Source organism: Nematolebias whitei, chromosome 14 (genome assembly GCF_014905685.2).
Source record: "Nematolebias whitei isolate Nwh7 chromosome 14, NemWhi1, whole genome shotgun sequence".
NCBI classification, from domain to species: Eukaryota; Metazoa; Chordata; class Actinopteri; order Cyprinodontiformes; family Rivulidae; genus Nematolebias; species Nematolebias whitei.
The window spans coordinates 880,946-902,947 of record NC_056511.1 but is presented as its reverse complement, the minus strand read 5'-3'; the positions used below and the strand labels follow the sequence as shown (position 1 = coordinate 902,947).

Here is a 22,002-nt window from a genome sequence, read left to right as displayed (position 1 = left end):
GTACCAGAACTGTTGTCTTTTCACTTGTAAATAAACACCGTTTCTTTTGTATTCCACCTGAGTCTGTCTCGTTCCGGGTCTCATACAAATCTGGGTTCCCCTCGGTTACGACACCCACCACCGCTCTATCATCTGCAAACTTTACAATATGACAGCCTGAATGGGTAGGTGCACAATTATACGTGAACAGAGAAAACAGGAGAGGGCTCAGCACACATCCCTGAGGGGAGCCACTGCTGAGGGTTATGGTGGAGGAGAAGAAGTTGTGGATCCTCACTAACTGTGGTATGTTTTGTTAAGAAGTCTAGGACCATTTTGCCTATGGAGGGGCTCAGTCCTAGTATGAGTAGTTTGTCCATCAGGGTTTAGGGTATCATGGTATTGAAAGCAGACGTGAAGTCCACAAAGAGCATACAGACCTAAGAGTTCTTCTGCTCCAAGTGGGTGAGAGCAGTGTGGACCACAGAGGAGATGGCGTCCTCCGTTGATTGGTTCTCAGGTATGCGTATTGGTGAGGGTCCTCGTTGATGTTGATGGTTGTTTTCATGTGGGTCATGACCGGTTTTTCGAAGCATTTAGCGACTATCGGGGTGAGGGCCGCTGGCCGATAGTCATTCAGACCAGTCACTGTAGAGCTCTTTGGGACTGGGATGATGGTGGCGGTCTTCAGGCAGGTAGGAACTGTTGCCAGGGTGAGTGAAGAGTTACAGATATTGGCCAGCACCTCGCAGACCTGATCGGCACAGTCTATTAACACCTTCCCGGGGATATTGTCTGGGCCGGTTGCTTTGTGAGGGTTAATCCTCCTGAAGGTACTGCTTACTTTTGCTAAGGTCACGCTGAGAAGCTCTTCATCTAGTGGTGAGGTGAGTCTGGTGCTGGGTGGTCTGTTCAGGTCTTTAAAACGTGCGTAGAACATGTTGAGGGGATCAGGCAGTGATGGGTCTCTGGGGCATTGTTCACTCCTGTCTTTATAATCTGTTATACACTTAATGCCCATCTACATGCTCCAAAGTGTACTGACTGGTCTGACACTGACTGACAAGGAATTTGTTACACCATGGTGTCATATGGCTGATTACATAGAGCATATGGTGATCTGACAACCTATGCTGACCCGACAGATACAGCCATCAGTTTGTGCTACGTGTCTGACGATCTGACGATGTATGCTGAATGGACAGAACACCAGCAACTGGTATCTGAATACGCTCTTGAGTTCCGCATTCTTGTCGCTCAGACAGGCTGGAATGAAATCGCCCTACATGGTACATTTTTGAATTCTTTGTCTGACCATGTTAAAGATCAAATTACCACACAAGATGAATCTGAAAACTTTGACAAACTGATAAACTTGGCTATTTCCATTGACGATCACTTCCGGGAACACAGGAGAGAAAACAAACAGGAGAGACTACAACCCTCTCAGAGACTCTCCCCTTCCAGTTTCGCAACATCACCAGGTGAGCCACACACTCACAAACTCACGCCTGAAAACTACAATCCCCAGAGAGACTTCACTTCTGGATTTTCCTCACCACCGTTTGGTCCAGTTACACACCTTCCCGTATTACCAGAACAAATGCAGGTGGCCCACACTCGTTTATCTCCTGAGGAGAGACTACAATGCAAAGATCCAACAATTTTCAGTCAGGTCATCTGGACAGTTTTTTTTTGTGTTTTTTTTTTTTTCTGAAACATTTCACTTTCCATCTGGAAGGCTTCATCAGTCAAGGAAACACGCAACACAAAACTGATTCTTCCCCCAAACAGCTTCCTCCAAAGTGGAACAAAGCAGTTATGTTGGTGCTAAGATGGTGTCTTTGGCATGCCCCCTCCTCTGGAGCCGGCCCTCTTCCTCGTCAACAGTCATGTCAAACTGGTTCAAAACCAAAACTGTCCATGCTCAATAATCCAGGTATACAATCCAACAATTTTCAGTCAGGTCATCTGGACAGTTTTTTTTTCTGAAACCTTTCACCTTCCATCCGGAAACTATTTCTTCATATTCAAGTCTCCTACAACCCAGCTAATTCTGGGTTACCTATGGCTTAACAAACACAACCCTAACATAAATTGGGAAATCAGGCGAGTGGAGGGATGGAGCGACAAATGCTTAAAGCACTGTTTCTGTTCTGCCATTTCCAGCCACTCCAAATGTGACCCTCCTTTTCATTCAACCTTTATTTAGACAGGTACCATACCATATCACTTTATTTATAAAGCACTTAAAACAGCTACAAGGCCAACCAAAGTGCTGTACAGACAGAACAACAGGTAACACACAAAGCAAAGTACAAAATGAGGTAAATCAGAATATAGACATAAAAACGATGCAGATAATGATGACAAACCAGTGTGGAGCATACAGGATCAAAACACAGATCATCTGGTGTTGAAAGCTACTGAATAGTAGTGAGTTTTTAAACAGGACTTGAAAACCGAGAGGGAGGGGGCCTGTCTGACAAACAGAGGTAACTCGTTCCAGAGTCTTGGTCCTGCTACAGAGAAGGCCCTGTCACCTCTGCGCTTAAGACGAGTTCCTGGAACTGTGAGGAGCAACTGGTCCGCTGACCTCAGGGAACGTGGTGGGACATACGGTTGTAGCAGATCAGAGAGATGGGGGGGGGGGGGGGGACACTGTTCAGTGATTTGTAGACATACATGAGTATTTTGAACTGGATTCGAAAGTGAACCGGTAACCAGTGCAGGGAGGCCAAAACTGGTGTAATGTGCTCTCTTTTGCCTGAACTGGTTAAAAATTGGGTTGCTGCATTCTGAACCAGTTGTAGTCGTGCAATGGAGGTCTGACTGATACCAAACAGGAGTGAATTGCAGTAATCAAGCCTAGACGTAATGAATGCATGTATTACTGTCTCCAGGTTCTTTTTGGACAATATGGGCTTCAGTTTAGACAGCCGCCTCAGTTGGAAGAAGCATTTAACAATCGCTTCAGGGAAGGGTCCATTATCACGCCCAGATTAGTGACTCTTTGTTTTTCTGACAGGGTTAAAGTGGAAAGGTCGATACAGTGGTTTGTGATCGTGTCGTTGGGAGGGAACAACATGACTTCAGATATATTTTCATTGAAACTCAAGAAATTTCAAGCCATCCAGTCCCTGATGTCAGCCAGGCAGTTGAGCAGCGGTTGAATAGAGCATGTACCATTGTGTCTTAGGGGGAAGTAAATTTGAAAGTCATCGGCATAGAAGTGGAAGGGCATGTTGTGTTTCCGGAAAATAGCACCAAGCGGCAGCAGGTATGAAGAGAATAGGAGGGGACCCAGGATGGACCCCTGCGGAACCCCTCATTTTAGCTCTGCCTCTGTGGAACTAAAATCCTTGATGGAGACACAAAAGGATCTGTCAGCGAGGTAAGATCTGAACCAATTGAGGGCTGATCCTTTGACGCCCACCCACTGCTCCAACCTAGCAATGAGGATCTCATGGTCGATGGTGTCAAAGGCGGCTGTGAGGTCCAACAGGACAAGCAGCACAGAATCACCGGTATCTGTGAATCTGAAGATTCAGTGCTGTGGAGAGGTTTAAAGCCAGATTGGAAAAGCTCTAAGATGGCGTGATCCTCCAGGAAGCACTTCAATTGGGACTCCACCATTTTCTCCAATACTTTAGAAACAAATGGGAGTTTGGAGACAGGCCGGTAGTTGGAAATGACTGAGGGGTCAAGGTTTGGTTTTTTCAGGAGAGGCTGGACGGCAGCATGTTTAAAAGATTTTGGCACCACGCCAGTGGATAAACTACTGTTTACTATATATCAAGAAAGGACGGACCTAGAGTTGGAAAAACCTCCTTTAGTAGTCGAGGGGGGACCACATCAAAGGGGGAGCCAGAAGGTTTCAAGCTGCACATGACCTGCTCTAGAGAAGATAGAGTGATGGGTTTAAAATGGTCAAAAGGAGCTACAGATTGAGGTGGGATGGATGGGTCATGAGTTGGAGGAGAAATGAGAGCCCGGGTGGTCACAATTTTTTCTAAAAAGAAATGTAAGAAGTTGTCACACAGCTCAGTCGAGGCTTCCAGAGGTGATGGCTCAGTGAGGTGGAGAACAGAGTTTAGGGTGGAGAAGAGGACACGTGGGTTGTGAGAGTTTGAGGTAATTATATCAGAGAAGTATTTGGATTTAGCAGCTTTTACTGCTTTCTGATAATGGCGCCAACTCTCTTTAAGTATTTGAAAAGAGACCTGCAGCCTGTCTTTCCTCCACTTTCGCTCCGCTCTCCTACATTTCTGCCTAACGGCCTTGGTGACGTCACTCAGCCAAGGTTCTGCTCTGAGTTTTGATTTTCTAGTTTTAGCAGGTGCAACATGATCCAGAGTCTTTAAGCAGACAGAGTTGAACTGGGATGTCAGCTCCTCAGTGGTGGAGAGAAACACTGGGGCCTGAATTATCATTTCAGAGTTATAAACATCTGTGAAACGTGCGGCAGTGAAGTGGTTTATGGTCCGGGTCCTACATGCAGGAATGCACGGCTTAGGAGTTAGATGGGGGAGGGTGAACTCAAACTGGACTGGCATGTGGTCTGAAAAAACATTATCACCAATAACAAGATTATTAACAGTCATATCATGAGTTAAAACAAGGTCCAGTGAATGTCCACACTCTTGGGTGGGACTGTTTACATGCTGCTTTAAATTAAATGAGTCCAATAAATCTAAAAAGTCCTTAACCAAGGGCTTCTTAGGACAGCACACGTTCAAATTAAAGTCTCCAATAATGAAAACATGCTCATATTTTGGTGTGATTTCAGCCAAGAAGTCAGAAAACTAATTTATGAAATCCTTGGACCGAGGTGGGCGGTAGACGACTGCAAATAAAGTCTGAGGTGACTGTCTGAGATCAAAGATGCTCAGCTCAAAGCTGGCGTGGGAAATTGGGATGGGCAGTTGTTTACAGTCAAAAGTTGATTTGAATATTGTTAATAATCCACCACCGCACCGGCCTGATGGCTGCGCGACGTTAAAATACAAACAGTTTGGTGGCAGTAATTCCATCAAGGCGCTGGACTCACCCTGAGACATTCAAGTCTCTGTGATACACAGAAAGTCCAAATCATGCTCTTGAAAGTAATCCCTGAGGATAAAAGTTTTCTTGGTAACAGATCTTGCGTTGACCAAACACATCCGGATATTGTCCGAAGTGGAGCTAGCAGCGGTGGAGTTAGCACGCGCTAATGGCCGCAGGTTTTCAATAACAGCCCCTCCAGGTCGGTCCGAGCTGCGCACTGGCTGACAACTCCCATTGGTTACCTGGTCCGGGCACACAGGAAGCTGGCGATGGAGACCATGACCTCCAGCTGGAGAGGAAGATGCAGCGCGCAGAGCTTTAAGCTTCACCATCTGACCAGCACGTTTTCCCTGGCGTCTGAAGCGATATCTCCAGGCAGGGAGGTGAGGAGCGCAGCGAAGGTAAGCTGGCACCAGAGGTACGCTCATATTGTTCCAAATAAGCGACTTCAGTGACAGAAAAACGAAGATCCAAAAGTTTTTGTCTGTCATACACCAGCAGAGAGTTGATGTCACAGATGAGAAATGCCAAAAACAAAAATAATCCAAACACCATCAGCAGAGGTGGATTGCAAGCCATGTACACGGGCGCCATCTTACCGGAAGAGGTAAATCCCATTGAGCCTCGAGGACTCATTTACAAGAGAGACCTGATTTCAACAAAGAATGATGACAACAATGGACAACAGCTACAACAATAAACAGTTATAAAAAGTCATACTGGAGTTTTTATTTTTTAAATTTTTTTACAACTAGGATAGCTAAAAGAAAAAGGTAACAAAAAAAACAGCTAGATTCTAAGGCGAATGTAGAAAACTAAAAACAGGAACATGTCTGCATTGGTCCTTGCCAGGAGTCCAACAGATTCTTAAAGCCACTTAGAGAGGTCAAGGTCTCCTAAAGAAGAGGTTGATGTCACTAATATTCCCTCTGTTTACCATGATATTGTCCCTGTTTTTAGTAAACAGAGAGCGTTATCGCTACCTCCCCACCACCCATACGACTGCTCTATTGATTTCCTCCCGGGTTCTTCCCTATTTGCTACTCATGATAAAGCTGAACACACAAGGCAAGTCAAAATTGTGCTACAGAGACTTTTTGAGAACCAACTATTTGTGGATGGTGCAAAATGTGAGTTTCATGTACCATCTGTCTCCTTCATGGTCTTTATCTTCAAGGGAGGATGTTACAGTACAGACCCTGATAAAAACCAAGGCAGTGGTGGAGTGGCCTGTTCCCAAGACCAGAATGCAACTATAAGCTTTCTTGGTTTCACCAACTTTCACAGACACTTCATAAAGGACTCAAGCCACATTGCTTCACCCCATCTCAACTCACATCTAACACAATAACCTTTAAATGGACCCCCAAAGCAGACTCCGCCTTTGGTAAACTAAAACATCTTCTATTCAACTCCCATTCTTTGCCACCCTGACCTGAAATGCCCGTTCATTCTGGAAGTTGATACCTCAGATAGTGAAGTAGGGGCTGTGCTGTCCCAGAGGTCTCCCAGTGACAGTAAAATCCACCCGTGTGCCTTCTTTACACAATGCTTGTCTCAGGCTGAGAAAAACTATGATGTGGGCAACCGGGAACTATTAACAGTGAAACTAGCCTTAGAAGAGTGGCGTCAATGGTTGGAAGGCACAGGAACCCCTTTCTTGATTTGGACCTGTCATAAAAACCTTTTCTACCTCAGGGACACTAAGCATTTAAACCCCAAACAAGCACGTTGGTCATTATTTTTCAACTGTTTCAACTACATTCTCACTTTCAGACCCGATTCCAAGAATGCTAAACCAGATGCTCTTTCTCATCAGTTCTCTAACTCTAACCCTGATGTTCCAGACCTGGAGGAAAGCATCATTCCTCCAGTCTGCATCATTGGGGCACTCACCTGGTCCATCACAAAAAAGAGGTTTGTGAAGCACAAAAAAGGCGAACCTGACTCAGGCACTGGACACCCCCAGAACCTCTTAATTCCATCTTCCACAAGACCCAAGGTACTGGACTGGCTTCACATCAATTTTCATGTCACCCTAGCACCTCCCATATGTTTTCCCTATCAAAGACACATTTCTGTTGGCCCATCATCAACCCAGATGTGAAGGCTTTCATCACAGTCTTTTTCACCTGTGCCAGGAACAAAATGGGCAACCAACCACCTGCTAGCTCCTGCAACCCCTGCCTACACCCAGCTGTATCTGGCCCCACTTCTCAGTGGATTTCGTTATAGGTCTACCCCCTCAGAAGGTAACACCTCCATCTTAACTGTCATCAAGAAATTTTTGAAAGCAGCTCATTTTATTCCCCTGCCCAAACTTCCTTTGGCCTTTGAGACTGCACAACTACTTATCCAGAATGTCTTCAGAATCTACGGCATCCCCACCAATGTGGTCACGGACCGTGTCCCTCAATTTATCTCTCAAGTATGGCACTGTTTTTGCAAGACCCTGGGGGCTTCCACCAGCCTCACCTCAGGCTACCACCTCAAGTCCAATGGCCAGGATGAGCATTGTAGTGAACTCGGCCTCCGACCAAAACCTGCCTCTGAGGACCTTCATGGGACAGGAACTATTTCATTGGTTTGAATACAGAAATACAAATGAGCTCATCCAGAGACTGTCTAATTGTATCCTGAAGTAATCAATTGAAAGAACACTCTTCTTTTATATTATCATTACTATTTTACAATATCTTGATAAATCAAAAGTGTGTTTAGTTCATACCTTTTCTAAATGTTGAAGTGAACCACTCATTTTAAATCAACTGTGAAACAGTATTAATGATTTTTTAATCCTCATTTAAATTATAAATCAAGTTAAATATCTATTTACAAAGTAATTATGCATTTTGATCTTCTCTCTGAAATGAGAAGTAGTGATGTCGGTCGAAAGTCAGAAAGAAGTTATTAGAACGAAGTGGATTGTTTTTAAACCTAGCAGATGGTAAATAAGAAGCTACTGGCATCTGCTTCCTCCCACTTCGCCATAACATGTCTTCTGTCTGTACGGGACGTTTCTAAAACATTCCTGCTGTTTTCTTGACTTGTAATGACCCTCTGACATCACTAGAACCACCCCCTGTTGGTTGTTTCAACCAATCAGGAAGTCCTGAAGTGACCGGAAGTGAGAACTCTTTAAGAGTCCACACTTCCTGGAACTTCTCAGTCAGTCTTCAGTCTTCTGAGTCGAGTTGGGACTATGGAGTCTTCTACATTTGTGTGGAACCTCTGACGTAGTCACAGCGCCTCACTGTGAACCCTCCCGGGCATAATGCCCTACAACCTCGAAGGAAGCTGGTTCTGTTTAACGGAGTAACCGGCACGACTCCTGTTCCTGCCCAGCCACTGCCCGGAGACGCTGTAAAAGGATCGTACTAATGGACTCCTGTTCCAGCGGAGGTATCCCCGTCTAAGGTAACGAAGTCTCTGTACGTCCTGAAGTGTACTGGAGAGTTGAGCTGGTGTTGAAGGGAGCGTGCCATTCTGCGGTCCGAACAGACACACCCTTTCCTTCATCCATCTAAATCCTCCTCTTTAAACCTCTAAATCTCTCCTCTTGTAAACTCTCCTATATTGCCAGTAGCCTAGATGCCTTCTTCAATGTCCTGTTGTCTTATTAAGTAAAACGTGCCAAGTTTTATTAATCAAAACCAGATCAGCTAATCAAGTGTACAATGTTTTGATGTTAAATTTTGATTCTGTTCAATAAATGGCTGCATTTATTCTGATGGGTCAAAGGAAATTAACGTCTCATGTCACTGATTAAACAATCTACGCACAGTTACCTCGGTCACATGGCGGTAATTTAGCTCGAAAAAGAGAGAACCCGTTATTTAAATATATTGTAGTCAAGGGCAGCTAACCTAGCCCTTAGCACGCTACAGCATTGCAACCAAGAGCTTGAGACTACCCTCTGGTGTGTGGTCGGAAAGAACCCACCAGTCTGGAGCCAACACCTGGTCTGGGTGGAATATGCCCACAACGCACACAAGTCCTCAGCCACAGGTATGTCTCCCTTCGAAGCCTCTCTTGGTTACATACCTGCCCTGTTCCCCAGTCAGGAGACCAACATTATTATAAAGTTTATTCATTTATTTTAAAAACAAAACAAAACAATTCCATATACAATAAGAAATACAATCACAAATAAAATGAAAGGCAGCAGAAAGAAGAAAAAATATTATATCTGCCCCTTTTTAAAATTTTTTTTTCAAACAATAATAATCTACATCACGGACATCACCATGCCCTCTGTCCAGCATCACTTCCGCTGATGTCGACACATCTGGTGCCAAGCCAAAGCAGTCCGGCTATGCACGTCAGCACAAAATAAGAGGTTTGTTGACCTCCACCGCTCATCGGTACCTTCATACCAGGTGGGCCAACGAGTGTGGTTCTCTACCAGGGGCATACACTTGAAGGACACTTCCAGGAAAATGACACCTTGTTTTATTGGACCCTTTCCTATCACCAAGATCATCAGCCCCAATGCAGAGCTGAAGTCCATGAGGATTCACCCCACCTTCCATGTTTCCCAGGTCAAGCCTGTCTCTGAGAGCCCCTTGTGCCCCTTAACTAACCTCCCTCCACCCGCGTGCTTATCGACAACCACCCATCTTTCACCGTGAGGATCATCCTGGATCTGTCACGCAGAGGAAGAGGATACCAGTACCTTTTTTTTTCATTCATTCATTCAACCTTTATTTAAACAGATAAATCACATTGAGCCTCGAAGACTCATTTACAAGTGAGACCTGTTTGGACAGACAAAAAACAGTGGTTAACTGGACACATGTAGGAAATTGGAGGCGAAAAAAATTCCTATCAGACTTTTTTCTTGGCTGAGAAAAACCCCTAATATTGAAAAAACACTTTGCACAAACAAGCACATGCTTACGTAGACATTCTGCAGAGCAGAGCATAAGAAGGAAGGGACGACACCGGTCAACAACGCCTACAGATGCTCTTGAGGTCACTGTAATCAGTCAATGTCCTCCGGTGAGATCCATAAACATTCTCGAGGTATGTCGAGAAATGGCCAAGAATAACCTCTATGAGAATCCAAGAGTCCTGAAATGATGACAAAGTTTTTTCAGCGGGGTTTCATCTGGTTATCAGTTGGAAATTCCTCAGGGAGGGGGTGGTGAGCATCAGATCACATTTTCTCCAGGCAACTTTAGATAAGATGTCCTTCAAGGACAACCAAGGCAACCAAATTTAGATAAACACACAGTTGTTTTGGGGACGGACTTGCGACCCGTCCAGGGTGTACCCCGCCCCTCGCACAGTGATTGCTGGACATGGGCACCAGCGACCCCCGTGACCCAAAATGGAATAAACGGGTAAAGATAATGGATGGATGGATGGATGTTTTGGGGACAGGCAGAACTTAATGACATCAACTTTGAGTCTGTGTTGGTCCACTCGGTTCCAAAATGTCCAAATTAACATGGCCAACACCGATGGAAACGTGTCTGAGTAAAAATCCCCAAGATCTGATCCATTCAGCCCAAAGCATTTGAGTCCAGGTACTCCAGACATGAACCAAGCCATCATAAAGGCAAGCAGCGTGATCGGGTCCAAATTTGCTGCTGACGACTTCCTTGATTGTAGATAAAATCAGCACCAGCTGAATCCAAAAAGCAGGAACCAATTATCAAAAATCCAATTAAATATGCGCCCTTAAAATCCACAGATGGCAGCAGAGATAGACACATCATCAAGTTTTCCAGTCGATGAGATATCCAGCTGCGTACGTGCCAACAGGGTAAATCGGCTCGCCCAAAGCCTGTCTTCTCTTCGAAGTAATGTTGTAAATTGAGATGAGGGACCAACTGGTCAAAACAAGTCCATAATTATGGTTCGGAAGAAATGCAAGAGAATCTCACAGCAATTTCACAGACAGACAGAGCAGCAAAGCAAAGCGGAGAGGGAGGGGGAGAAGCATCCGATCTCGTGGGGAGTGAGTATTGAAGTGACCAGTACCTATACCAGTACCTAGTCGACTGGGAGAGCTATGGACCTGAAGAGAGATCCTGGCTCCCTTGCTCCTTCATTTTGGACCCAAGCTTCATCACCACCTTCAAGGCCCACCCCGAGAAATGCCTCAGGTCACATGGGTGCAATTCTTGTGTGTGTGTGTGTGTGGGGGGGGGGGGGGGGGTACTGTAAGAGTACCACTGGCTTTAGATTCCTGCTTCAAGATGGCTGCTAATTACCACCAGCTGTCGGCCATTTACCTGATGAGCTCCTGCACTACATAAGGCTGCAGTCGAGTGTTACTCTTTGCTGGAGCATTAAGCCTTTCATGGTATTTATTCCTCCGGCCAGTGTTGTTGAGTATTTTAAGATACTTACCTTATCCTTGTGTCTACAGCTATCCCGCCTTCTTGGGTCCTGTCCAGTCCTGGTTCTCCCTTGGTCCTGTTCCTCATACCTTGCCTTCTTGACACGTGCCTGTCCTGCCTCCATTGCCTACCCTGCCTGGTTCCTTATCTCTGGAGCTCTGTTTCGATTCAACTCTGTGCCACACCACCACATCCCTATCTGTAAGAGAAATTCAACCGGATCAATATCAAACATTCACCTCCTTCATCCAGACCCACCTGACCCTCTCCTTTCTTCCTCAGGAGATCTAGCAGATCATCTGTACATATTACTGCACTGTAAATAATAAACACTGATCCTTTTCTATTCTGAGTCTTGTCTCGTACCAATCTGGGTTACTCAAGTCATAACATTCAGTGCTTCATTTATTATTAATGTTTATTTAACCAGGCAAATCCCATTGAGGAGGGAGGCCTGGGCCTGAAGGCAGCCTAACATGCATGTTTTTGGGCTGTGGGAGGAAACTGAATACCCGGAGAAACCCCACGCAGCACGAGAAGAACATGCAAACTCCACACAGAAAGACTCCAGGTCCAACCAGGAATTGAACTCAGGACCTTCTTGTTGTGAGGCAACAGTGCTAACCACTGAGCCGTTGTGCTGCCAATGTGGTCAGTTTGTCCTCCAGTAGTCTAAGCCTATATCAGCAGAACCAAGGGATAGCTCAGGAAACCCAAGCCAGCCCTATTAATGGGATTTATCAAAAAAAATTAAGTCTTCAGAATCAGAATCAGTTTATTATTGCCATGTCAATGAATGAGGTTCACAAACTAGGAATTTGCTTCGACATAAAGGTGCAAATAGTAATAAAGTAAAATAAAGTAAAAATGAAAACATTACATAAAACATGTGTACACCCATAAATAAAGTAAAAATGAAAACGTAACATAAAACATGTGTACACCCATAAATCAAGTAAAAATGAAAACATAACATAAAACATGTGTACACCCATAAATAAAGTAAAAATGAAAATGTAACATAAAACATGTGTACACCCATAAATAAAGTAAAAATGAAAACATAACGTAAAACATGTGTACACCCATACAATAGAAAACAACAAAAAAGCTTAGAAAACAGTACAGATGGAGTATTCAGTTATAATACAGATGTAATGTGACCAAAGCAGAAATTATGAGGTAGCATTATGAGTGTTCAGGAGTCCAACAGTAGAGGGGAAGAAACTGTTCTTATGGCGGGAGGTTCTGGTCCGAATGGACCGAAGCCTCCTGCCTGAGGGGAGTGGTTCGAACAGACCATGTGCAGGGTGAGCAGGGTCAGCTGTGATCCGACCTGCTCGCCTCACAGTCCTGGAGACGTACAGGTCGTGGAGGGATGGAAGGCTGCAGCCGATCACCTTCTCAGCTGAGCGCACAACGTGCTGCAGTCTGAGTCTGTCCCTGGCAGTGGCCCCGGCGTACCACACCGTGATGGAGGAGCTGAGGATGGACTCGATGATGGCCGTGTAGAACTGCACCATCAGCTTGGCCGGCAGCTTGGCCTTCTTCAGCTGTTGTAGGAAGTACAGTCTCTGATGGGCCTTCATGATGAGGGAGCTGATGGTCAGCTCCCACTTGAGGTCTTGGGTGATGGTGGTGCCGAGGAACCGATAAGAGTTCACAGTGGTGATGGAGGTATCATTACAGGTGAGGGGGGGCAGAGGGGCTGTGGCTTTCCTGAAATCCACAATCATCTCCACTGTCTTCCGGGCATTGAGTTCCAGGTTGTTGCTGCTGCACCAGGTCACCAGCCAGTCCACCTCCCTCCTGTATGCAGATTTATCACCGTCCAAGATGAGCCCGATGAGGGTGGTGTCATCTGCAAACTTAATAAGTTTCACAGAGTCATGGCTGGAGGTGAAGCAGTTGGTGTACAAGGAGAAAAGCAGGGGGAAAGCACACAGCCCTGTGGAGAGCCTGTGCTTACAGTCTGAGTGTCCGAGACAGCTCTCCCCAGCCGCACAGACTGACTCCGGTCTGTCAGGAAGTCTGTCATCCACCTGCAGGTGGAGTCAGGTACATGGAGCAGGGAGAGCTTGTCTTGGAGCAGAGCAGGGAGGATGGTGTTAAATGCAGAGCTGAAGTCCATGAACAGGATCCTGACGTAGGTTCCTGGGGAGTCCAGGTGCTACAGGATGAAGTGAAGAGCCAGGTTTATTGCATCATCTACAGACCTGTTGGCCCTGTAGGCAAACTGCAGGGGGTCCAGGAGGGGGTTGGTGATGGACTTGAGGTGAGATGAAACCAAGCGTTCAAAGGTTTTCATGACTACAGACGTGAGAGCTACAGGTCTGTAGTCATTTAGTCCAGCGACACGTGGCTTCTTGGGGACAGGGACGATGATGGAGGACTTGAAACAGGCTGGGATGTGGCATGACTCCAGAGAAGAGTTGAAGATCCCTGTGAAAACTGAAGCCAACTCTCCAGCACAATGTCTCAGCATGGAGGGTGACACAAGATCTGGGCCTGCAGCCTTATGTGTGTTCAGCCTTTTAAAAAGCCTCCTTACTCCTTTAAAAAAAAAAAAAAAAAAAAGCATCCTTACTTCATCCTCTTGTACAGAGATAGTAGGGGGTTGTCGAGGGCAGTCCCAAGTGGTTAAACCAGTTGAGCTGGGGTTGGTGTGGAGGATGGAGGAAAGTGAGTCCATGACTTCAAAGCGTGAATAGAAGTCGTTCAGCTCGTTTGCCAGTTTGAGATTGTCTGTAGAATGAGGTGCTCTGGGCTTGTAATTAGTTATCTCTTTCAGCCCCCTCCAGACAGAGGCAGAGTCGTTTGCAGAGAACTGTTGTTCCAGCCGTGTGTTGTACATGGATTTAGCCTTCGACACCTCCCTGCTAAATCCATACTTCGCACGTCTGTAGTTGTCTCTGTCCCCCTCTCTGAAAGCAGCCTCCTTCTGCTGACGAGGCTGTCTTAGTTTGGATGTGAACCAGGGTTTATCATTATTGAAAAGGTCTCTGGAGCGTGATGGGATGATGCTGTCCTCACAGAAATGTATATATGACGTCACAGTGTTTGTGTATTTGTCTAGACTGTCTGTAGAAGCCCTGAACAGGTCCCAGTCTGTGGTGTCCTAACACATGCGTAGCTCCTCCACAGCTTCACTGGTCCACTTTTTAGATGTCCTCACCACAGGTTTTGAGAGCTTCAGTCTCTGTCTGTATGCAGGTATGAGGTGAATCATCTCATGATCTGAGAGACCCAGGGCAGCACGAGGCACAGCACGATAAGCACCGCTCACTGTGGTGTAACAGTGATCCAGCGTGTTTCCTTCTCTGGTCGGGCATTTAATAAACTGTTTATATTTAGGTAGTTCATGCCTGAGGTTTGCTTTGTTAAAATCTCCAAGGATAATAACAAGGGAGTCCAGAAAAGTCCGCTCTACACTCGTGATCTGGTCCGCGCGCATGCTCATCCTCGTGCACGTCTGTGCACGGTGGATGTAAACAGCGGCCAGAATAAATTAAGTAAACTCACGTGGAGAGTAGAACGGTTTGCAGTTTATGAAGAGATATTCCAGAGAAGGGGAGCAGTGCTGGGAGATCACTGTCACGTCAGAGCACCAGGTGTTGTTGATAAAAAAAGAGAAACTCCTCCGCCTTTTTTCTTTCCTCCGGAAAGTTCCCGCTGTCTGTCAGCGCGGAGGAGCTGGAAACCCTCGAGATGGAGCGTGGAGTCCGGGGTCTGCTCTTTGAGCCATGTCTCCGTGAAGCACAGCACACAGGAGGAAGAAAAATCGCTGTTCCTTCTCATAAGCAGCGCCATCTCATCCATTTTGTTGTAGAGGGAACGGACGTTGGAGAGGAATATTCCAGGTAAAGGCTTGCATGTACCATGCCTCCGGAGACGCACGAGCGCTCCAGCTCTTCTGCCCTCCTGCGAAGTCTCGCTCTTTTGGCCAAAAAGTGCACAAGTTCTGCAGCAGGCACTAAAAAAACTGGAGTAATGTCCTCATGGTTTGATATTCTGATGTTTAGTAGCTCCTCGCGAGTGTAGGAGCACGCAGACACATGATTAACGCAAAAAACTGAAAAAACAGAGCGCACCAGAATGCCAGGGCGACCGTACATGGCGCCATCTTGGATCTAAACTGGACAATGTGTCAGCCTCACAGACAGAAACCGGAAGTTTGTTCCACAAGAGAGGAGCCTGATAACTGAAAGGTCTTCCTCTCATTCTGTTTTTGGAAACTCTAGGAACCACAAGTAAGTCTGCAGTCTCAGAGCGAAGTGCTCTGTTAGGAAAATATGGAACAATAAGATCTGTAATATAAGATGGAGCCAGGTTGTTGAGGGCTTTGTAGGTTAGAAGTAAGATTTTTGAATTCTATTCTGGATTTGACAGGGAGCCAATGGAGAGAAGCTAAAACTGGAGAGATATGATCTCTCCTACTAACTCCAGTTAAGACTCTGGTAGCAGCATTTTGGATCAACTGAAGACGTTTTAAGGAAGTATTTGGACATCCAGATAATAAACCCTTGCAATAGTCCAGTCTAGACATGACAAATGCTTGGACCAGTTTTTCTGCATCATTTTTAGATGGATGAAGCTTTTTCCTTACTTTACACATTTCCCAGGAGAAATTAATGTCGGCCTGTTTCAAGGCCAACCGGGGAGTCGGATTCAGATAAACCACAATTGTTGACTTATTCAGGCAGATTATTATTTTTCCTTGTCAGCCTTTGAGTCTGTGCTGATACTTCTAAGGTCCAAAATGGCCAGATTAGGGTGCATTCTACTGGTCCGGGCTTACGAGCCTCTTCAATGTCGTTTTCATGCTGACGAGTTCCAAAGCCGCAGGTGGCCTGCGATTCAAATCACTTCCAGCTTACAGTTTAGCTCGTAAATCAGCTGATTTTGAGTCCTCAAAGCACGAAACAAACTTTCACATAGACAGCAGCCTGACGAGGTCCAAATTAGCTGGGGCCGTATTCTTTGTATGCTTTTAAACCAGGATCCAGACTATTCCAAAAACAGGAAACCTGTTATCATAAATACAATTATATGCAATTCCAGTGTCCTCGTTCGATAGCAGAGGTAGACACATCACCCCAGAGATATATCCAGCTGCATGCGTGTTGTCCGAGCAGACGAGGGTTCTCCAGGACCCTGTCGTTTTGTTGAAAAGATTTTGTCATTTGCATCCAAAGTCCAGTTGGTCAGATCCAAAACAGTAGTTTTCATTTAGGACAATGTGTAAAAATAGGAGCTGCTCCGATACACAGACAGGGAGCAGAAAAGCAGGAGAAGAACAGGAAGCGGGGAGAAATGCGTGTGCCTCGTTACAGAGCCAGTGAGAAAAAAACTGTCTAACTGGCTTTAGTCCCATGTCCAAGTCCAACTTCAGAAGTCCCATCCATCCATCCATCCATCCATCCATTTTCTTCCGCTTATCCGGGGGGAGGCCCAGACTTCCCTCTCCCCAGCCACTTGGGCCAGCTCTTCTGGGGGAATCCCAAGGCGTTCCCAGGCCAGCAGAGAAACATAGTCCCTCCAGCGTGTCCTGGGTCTTCCTCTGGGCTTCCTCCCGGTGGGATATGTCCAGAACACCTCACCAGGGAGGCGTCAAGGAGGCATCCTAAACAGATGCCCAAGCCATCTCAACTGGCTCCTCTCGACGTGGAGAAACAGCGGCTCAACTCTGAGTCCCTCCCGGATGATCAAGCTTCTCACCCTATCTCTAAGGGAGAGCCCAGACACCCTGTGGAGAAAACTCATTTCAGCCGCTTGTATCCGAGATCTCATTCTTTCGGTCACAACCCAAAGCTTGTGACCATAGATGAGGGTAGGACCTCCTCCCTGACCCTGAGAGGGCACTCTACCCTTTTCTGGCTCAAGACCATGGCCTCGGATTTGGAGGAACTGATCTTCATCCTGGCCGCGTCACATTCGGCTGCGAACCGCTCCAGCGAAAGCTGTAGATCACGACCTGATGAAGCCAATAAGACCACATCATCTGCAAAGAGCAGAGACACAATCCTAAGACCACCAAAACAGATCCCATCAACACCTTGGCTGCACCTAGAAATTCTGTCAATAAAAGTTATGAACAGAATCGGTGACAAAGGGCAACCTTGGCGGAGTCCAACTCTCACCGGGAACAAGCCCGACTTACTGCCGACCCTGCGACAAGCACCGACAATCTTGTGGCCGCAGCTCCGCTAAGCCGCCTCAATAATAGAGGCACAAAACATGGGCCACTCAGATTCAATGTCCCCCACCTCCCCCGGAACATGTTCGAAGTTCTCCTGGAGGTGGGAGTTAAAACTCCGTCTCACAGGAGACTCTGCCAGATGTTCCCAGCAAACCCTCACAATATGTTGGGTCTGCTAGGTCTGACCAGCATCCTCCCCCACCATCGGAGCCAACTCACCACCAGGTAGAGATCAGTGGACAGCTCCACCCCTCTCTTCACCTGAGTGTCCAAGACATGTGGCCGCAGATCAGACGAGACAATGACAAAGTCCATCATCGAACTGCGGCCTAGGGTGTCCTGGTGCCAAGAGCACATATGGACACCCTTATGCTTGAACAAGGTGTTCGTTATTGACAATCCATGACGAGCACAACAGAACAAGTCCAACAACAGAACACGACTCGGGTTCAGATCAGGGGGGCCGTTCCTCCCAACCACACCCCTCCAGGTCTCACTCTCATTGCCCACATGAGCATTGAAGTCCCCCAGCAGAACAAGGGAGTACCCAGGAGGTGCACGTTCTAGTACGCCCTCCAAGGACTCCAAAAAGGGTGGATAATCTGAACTGCCATTTGGTGCATAAGCACAAACGACAGTCAGAATCTGTCCCCCCACACGTAGGCAGAGGGAGGCCACCCTCTCATTCACCGGGGTGAACCCCAACACACAGGCACCAAGTTGGGGGCAATAAGTATGCCCACTCCTGCTCGGCGCCTCTTACCAGGGGCAACTCCAGAGTGGAAGAGTGTCCAGCCCCTCTCAAAGAAACTGGTTCCAGAGCCAGAGCCATGCGTAGAGGTGAGTCCGACTATTTCTAGCCAGAACCTCTCAGCCTCACACACCAGCTCAGGCTCCTTCCCCACCAGTGAGGCGACATTCCACAACCCAATAGCCAGCTTCTGTAGCCGAGGATCAGACTGCCAGGGTTCCCGCCCTCGGCCACCACCCATCCCACATTGCACCCGACCCCTTTGGCCCCTTCCACAGGTGGTGAGCCCATGGGAAGGGGGACCCACGTCTCCTCTTCGGGCTGTGCCCGGTCGAGCTCCATGGGTAAAAGCCCAGCCACCAGACGCTTGCCCGCATGCCCCACCTCCAGGCCTGGCTCCAGAGTGGGGCCCCGGTGACCCATGTCCGGGCAATGGAACATTAAGTCCATTTGTTTTTCTCATCATCGGGGTCTTTGGGCTGCACTTTGTCTGGTCTCTCACCTAGGACCTGTCTGCCATGGGTGACCCTACTAGGGGCGTAAAGCCCCTGACAGCATAGCTCCTAACTTCAGAAGTTATTCAGGATATTTCCTGATGTGCCACTTCATGCAGGAAATATTTTTAAAAGCTCAAATCATAATTTTCTGTTCTAACTGAAATGTTCCCAGTTTTCAACACTAAAGTGATTCTGGTTTCTTCACACATTTGTTTTCCCTTATAGTATCATGTTTAATAAGACCATAATGCCAACACCCCAAAAACATGCAGAGAAGGAAGGCAGTGGTTAATCCACTCAAGAACCCCCACCCCCACCCCTACCACCAAAAACACCACCCTGCTCCTAATGACCACAACTAAATCTTCTGTGTACCAAGCTTTTGCTTGATGTGCATTTTTAATTTCCCAAAGACATTTGCAATTATTTGAATGGATGGAAGGATGGATGGATGATGAAAGGATGGATGAATTATGGACAGATGGATGGATGGACAGATGATGGATGGATGATGAATGGATGGATGGATTATGGATGGATGGATGGGTGATGAATGGATGGATTATGGATGGATGGATAGATGGACAGATGGATGGATGGATGATGAATGGATGGATGGATTATGGATGGATGGATGATGAATGGATGGACTATGGATGGATGGATGGATGGATGGATGGATTGATGGACGAACGGATGGTCAGATGGATGGACTGACAAACTTACAGTAGTACACATACTGTATCCAGGCCCAAAGTCGAAGCGGCACTGCTGGTCCATGGAGTAGTGGAATCCAGGTAACTGAGGCTGATTGGGCCAGGTGTGATCAAAGGGGTCATCACGAAGACAATCGTAGGTGCTGCAGAAGAAACAAGAGTACTGCACATCATACAACACATCATACATACATCCTCCGACTAACTAAAAAATAGTAATGCAGTACAATGCTTTATATCAATGGCCTATACAAGAAATGACCTTGTATAACATTTGACCTTGATTTGTGACCTTGACCTTGGAGCTGGGGTGATGAATAGTGTACCTGGCACTCTGTCTAGTGATGATGCATGTGAGTAAGAAATTTTGTAAAATTATCTTGAGTAGATTAAATGTTCTGGTCAGGACAAGATAAAGTTCACATTTGGATGGAAACCATACCATAATACGTATACATTTTGATGAGCATATAAAAATTCAACTATGATCTCTGGCCTACAGACCTTCATCGGGGTTCCCCCTGTCTACCATAACAAACTCTTTCAGTCCAGCAATGGGTTTCTGTGACTCACTTCAGGTACCGGTGCAGCTCCCTCCAGCTACAGCTGGACCAGTGGTATCTGTGGAAGTTGGCCTGGACCCTCGGAGACATGATGCTGCCCAATGGCACGTCATCATCACAATCATTGGCCTCTCCATCATGTTCCATGCCCAACCTGGAGACAGACGAGGATTGGAGAGAGGGGGGTTGGGTCATGGGGACATACCTGTGGCGCTTTATGTCCTCAAGAAGACACCTGAGCATCCTTATTTCAGCTACCTGATGGTAGACTTTAGATTTTAATTTCCAATCTTTATGTGAAATAAGGTTTTATATATTCTATATGATTTGTTTTTATGTCTCACACATGTCCCATTTCATGTGCAGCTACAAAAGCCGAGGAAAAGCCGTCTTCTAGGACGAGGACACAACTCCGATGCAGCTGACACATCCCTGTAACTGGAGCATAACCTGCAGAGATCACAGAGGTCACAAAGGTCACAGGGATACAAAGGTCACAGGGTCATGGAGGTCACAAGTTAAAGCTCATTGGTATATAAGGGGCTGAGCTCCTGCGTATTCAGGATGTGTTGATCAGTTGTATTATCAGTAATAATGCTATTATCAATTGTAGAATTAATCATAGTATTTATCGTAGTATAAGCAATAGTACCCTGCATGCCGAAGGGGCCAAACTTCTGCCTGCTCAGGTAGATGGTATGATCATGCTGTTTAGCGTGATTTTGCTCCATCTGCTGGAGATACGACCATCCACAAACGTTCTCCAAACTCTTCTGAGGGTTCCCAACAGAGATCAGCTCCTGGGACTGATGGGAGGAAAAGTCAGCTGTAAATCTACATCCTAAACTTTCTCAGATGAAACCAACAATGTCTTATCTGCAATAATGAGCACAACATGACTGCCAAGCAACCCGGGCAGACACTGGGTGTGGTATGGAGACTGCTAATCCAGAACCTTTGTTGCAGACAGCATGATGATTCTGACCAGGGCCACGTTCATGTTGACCCCCAGAGAATGATCCTGGTAGATTTCATTGACCTGCAAAAGACAAACAGATCCTGAGATTAATTTTCACGGATTCATCTGAATGTGGTGTGGAGGTCTTGAAGTTTCCTGTTTCAGATAATGATCTTTATTTGTTAAACCATAATACAGGACTCTATTGTTGTCTGAATATGGCAGTCTAAATTGTCTTCCTACAACCTGTCCTACCTACCCAAAGTAATTTAGAAAACTGCAGTGTCTCCCTGACAGGATATGATTGAAGGTGTAATTCTGTCTGAGCTGCAGCTGAACCTGGAAGATTCCTGTTCCTGTTTATAGTATTTTTACATTGCTTTATAATGTAGCTGTTTTTGTTTAGTATTTTTTATATAATTGCTTCCATTTACTTTTCATTTTATATGTTTTATATGCTTGTCTATTGTTGTCTGTACCTCATCTGTGTTCTTTGTTTTAAACAGGTCTCTCTTGTAAATGAGTCCTCTAGGCTAAATTTTATTTATTAATTGTTTATTTGATAGGGACTGATACAAGAAACATAAATCAAGACAATCTAATGCCTGCATCACAGTATATACAACCAAGGCTAATTCACACCGTCCCTAGATGGACCTTTAAAAGTTGGTTAGATGAAAAGTTAAGATCAACAGTAAAAACAATAAAATGATTAAAAAGAAATATAAAACAATCTATTTAAAAGTTCTGAGTTAAAACAATTACAATATTTAAAAATGAGTTCACGTCAGGTTCATCTTCAGCCACTTCTTCATCCTTCAAGTGAATATTTTAATGTCAGTTATGACCAGCTGGTAACGAGCTCCTCAGCTTACAGCTCCTGACACAGAAGGCTGTCTGTCCAAACGCTGTCCTTCTGTCCAAACGCTGTCCTTCTGTCCAA

General features: G+C 46.0%; 1 protein-coding gene across 1 annotated transcript in view; it reads right to left on the bottom strand.

The window, feature by feature from the left end:
- The window catches only part of adamts2a (ADAM metallopeptidase with thrombospondin type 1 motif, 2a), a 103,448-nt gene that overhangs the window by 53,747 nt on the left and 27,699 nt on the right, over nucleotides 1-22,002 (bottom strand). Inside the window, exons 7-11 of the mRNA XM_037688179.1 lie at nucleotides 21,057-21,140; nucleotides 20,754-20,907; nucleotides 20,446-20,551; nucleotides 20,112-20,255; nucleotides 19,549-19,681 (exon numbers count right to left, since the gene is read on the bottom strand). Coding sequence (XP_037544107.1) covers nucleotides 19,549-19,681; nucleotides 20,112-20,255; nucleotides 20,446-20,551; nucleotides 20,754-20,907; nucleotides 21,057-21,140 — 621 coding nt within the window. The remainder of the gene's footprint in view (nucleotides 1-19,548; nucleotides 19,682-20,111; nucleotides 20,256-20,445; nucleotides 20,552-20,753; nucleotides 20,908-21,056; nucleotides 21,141-22,002) is intronic.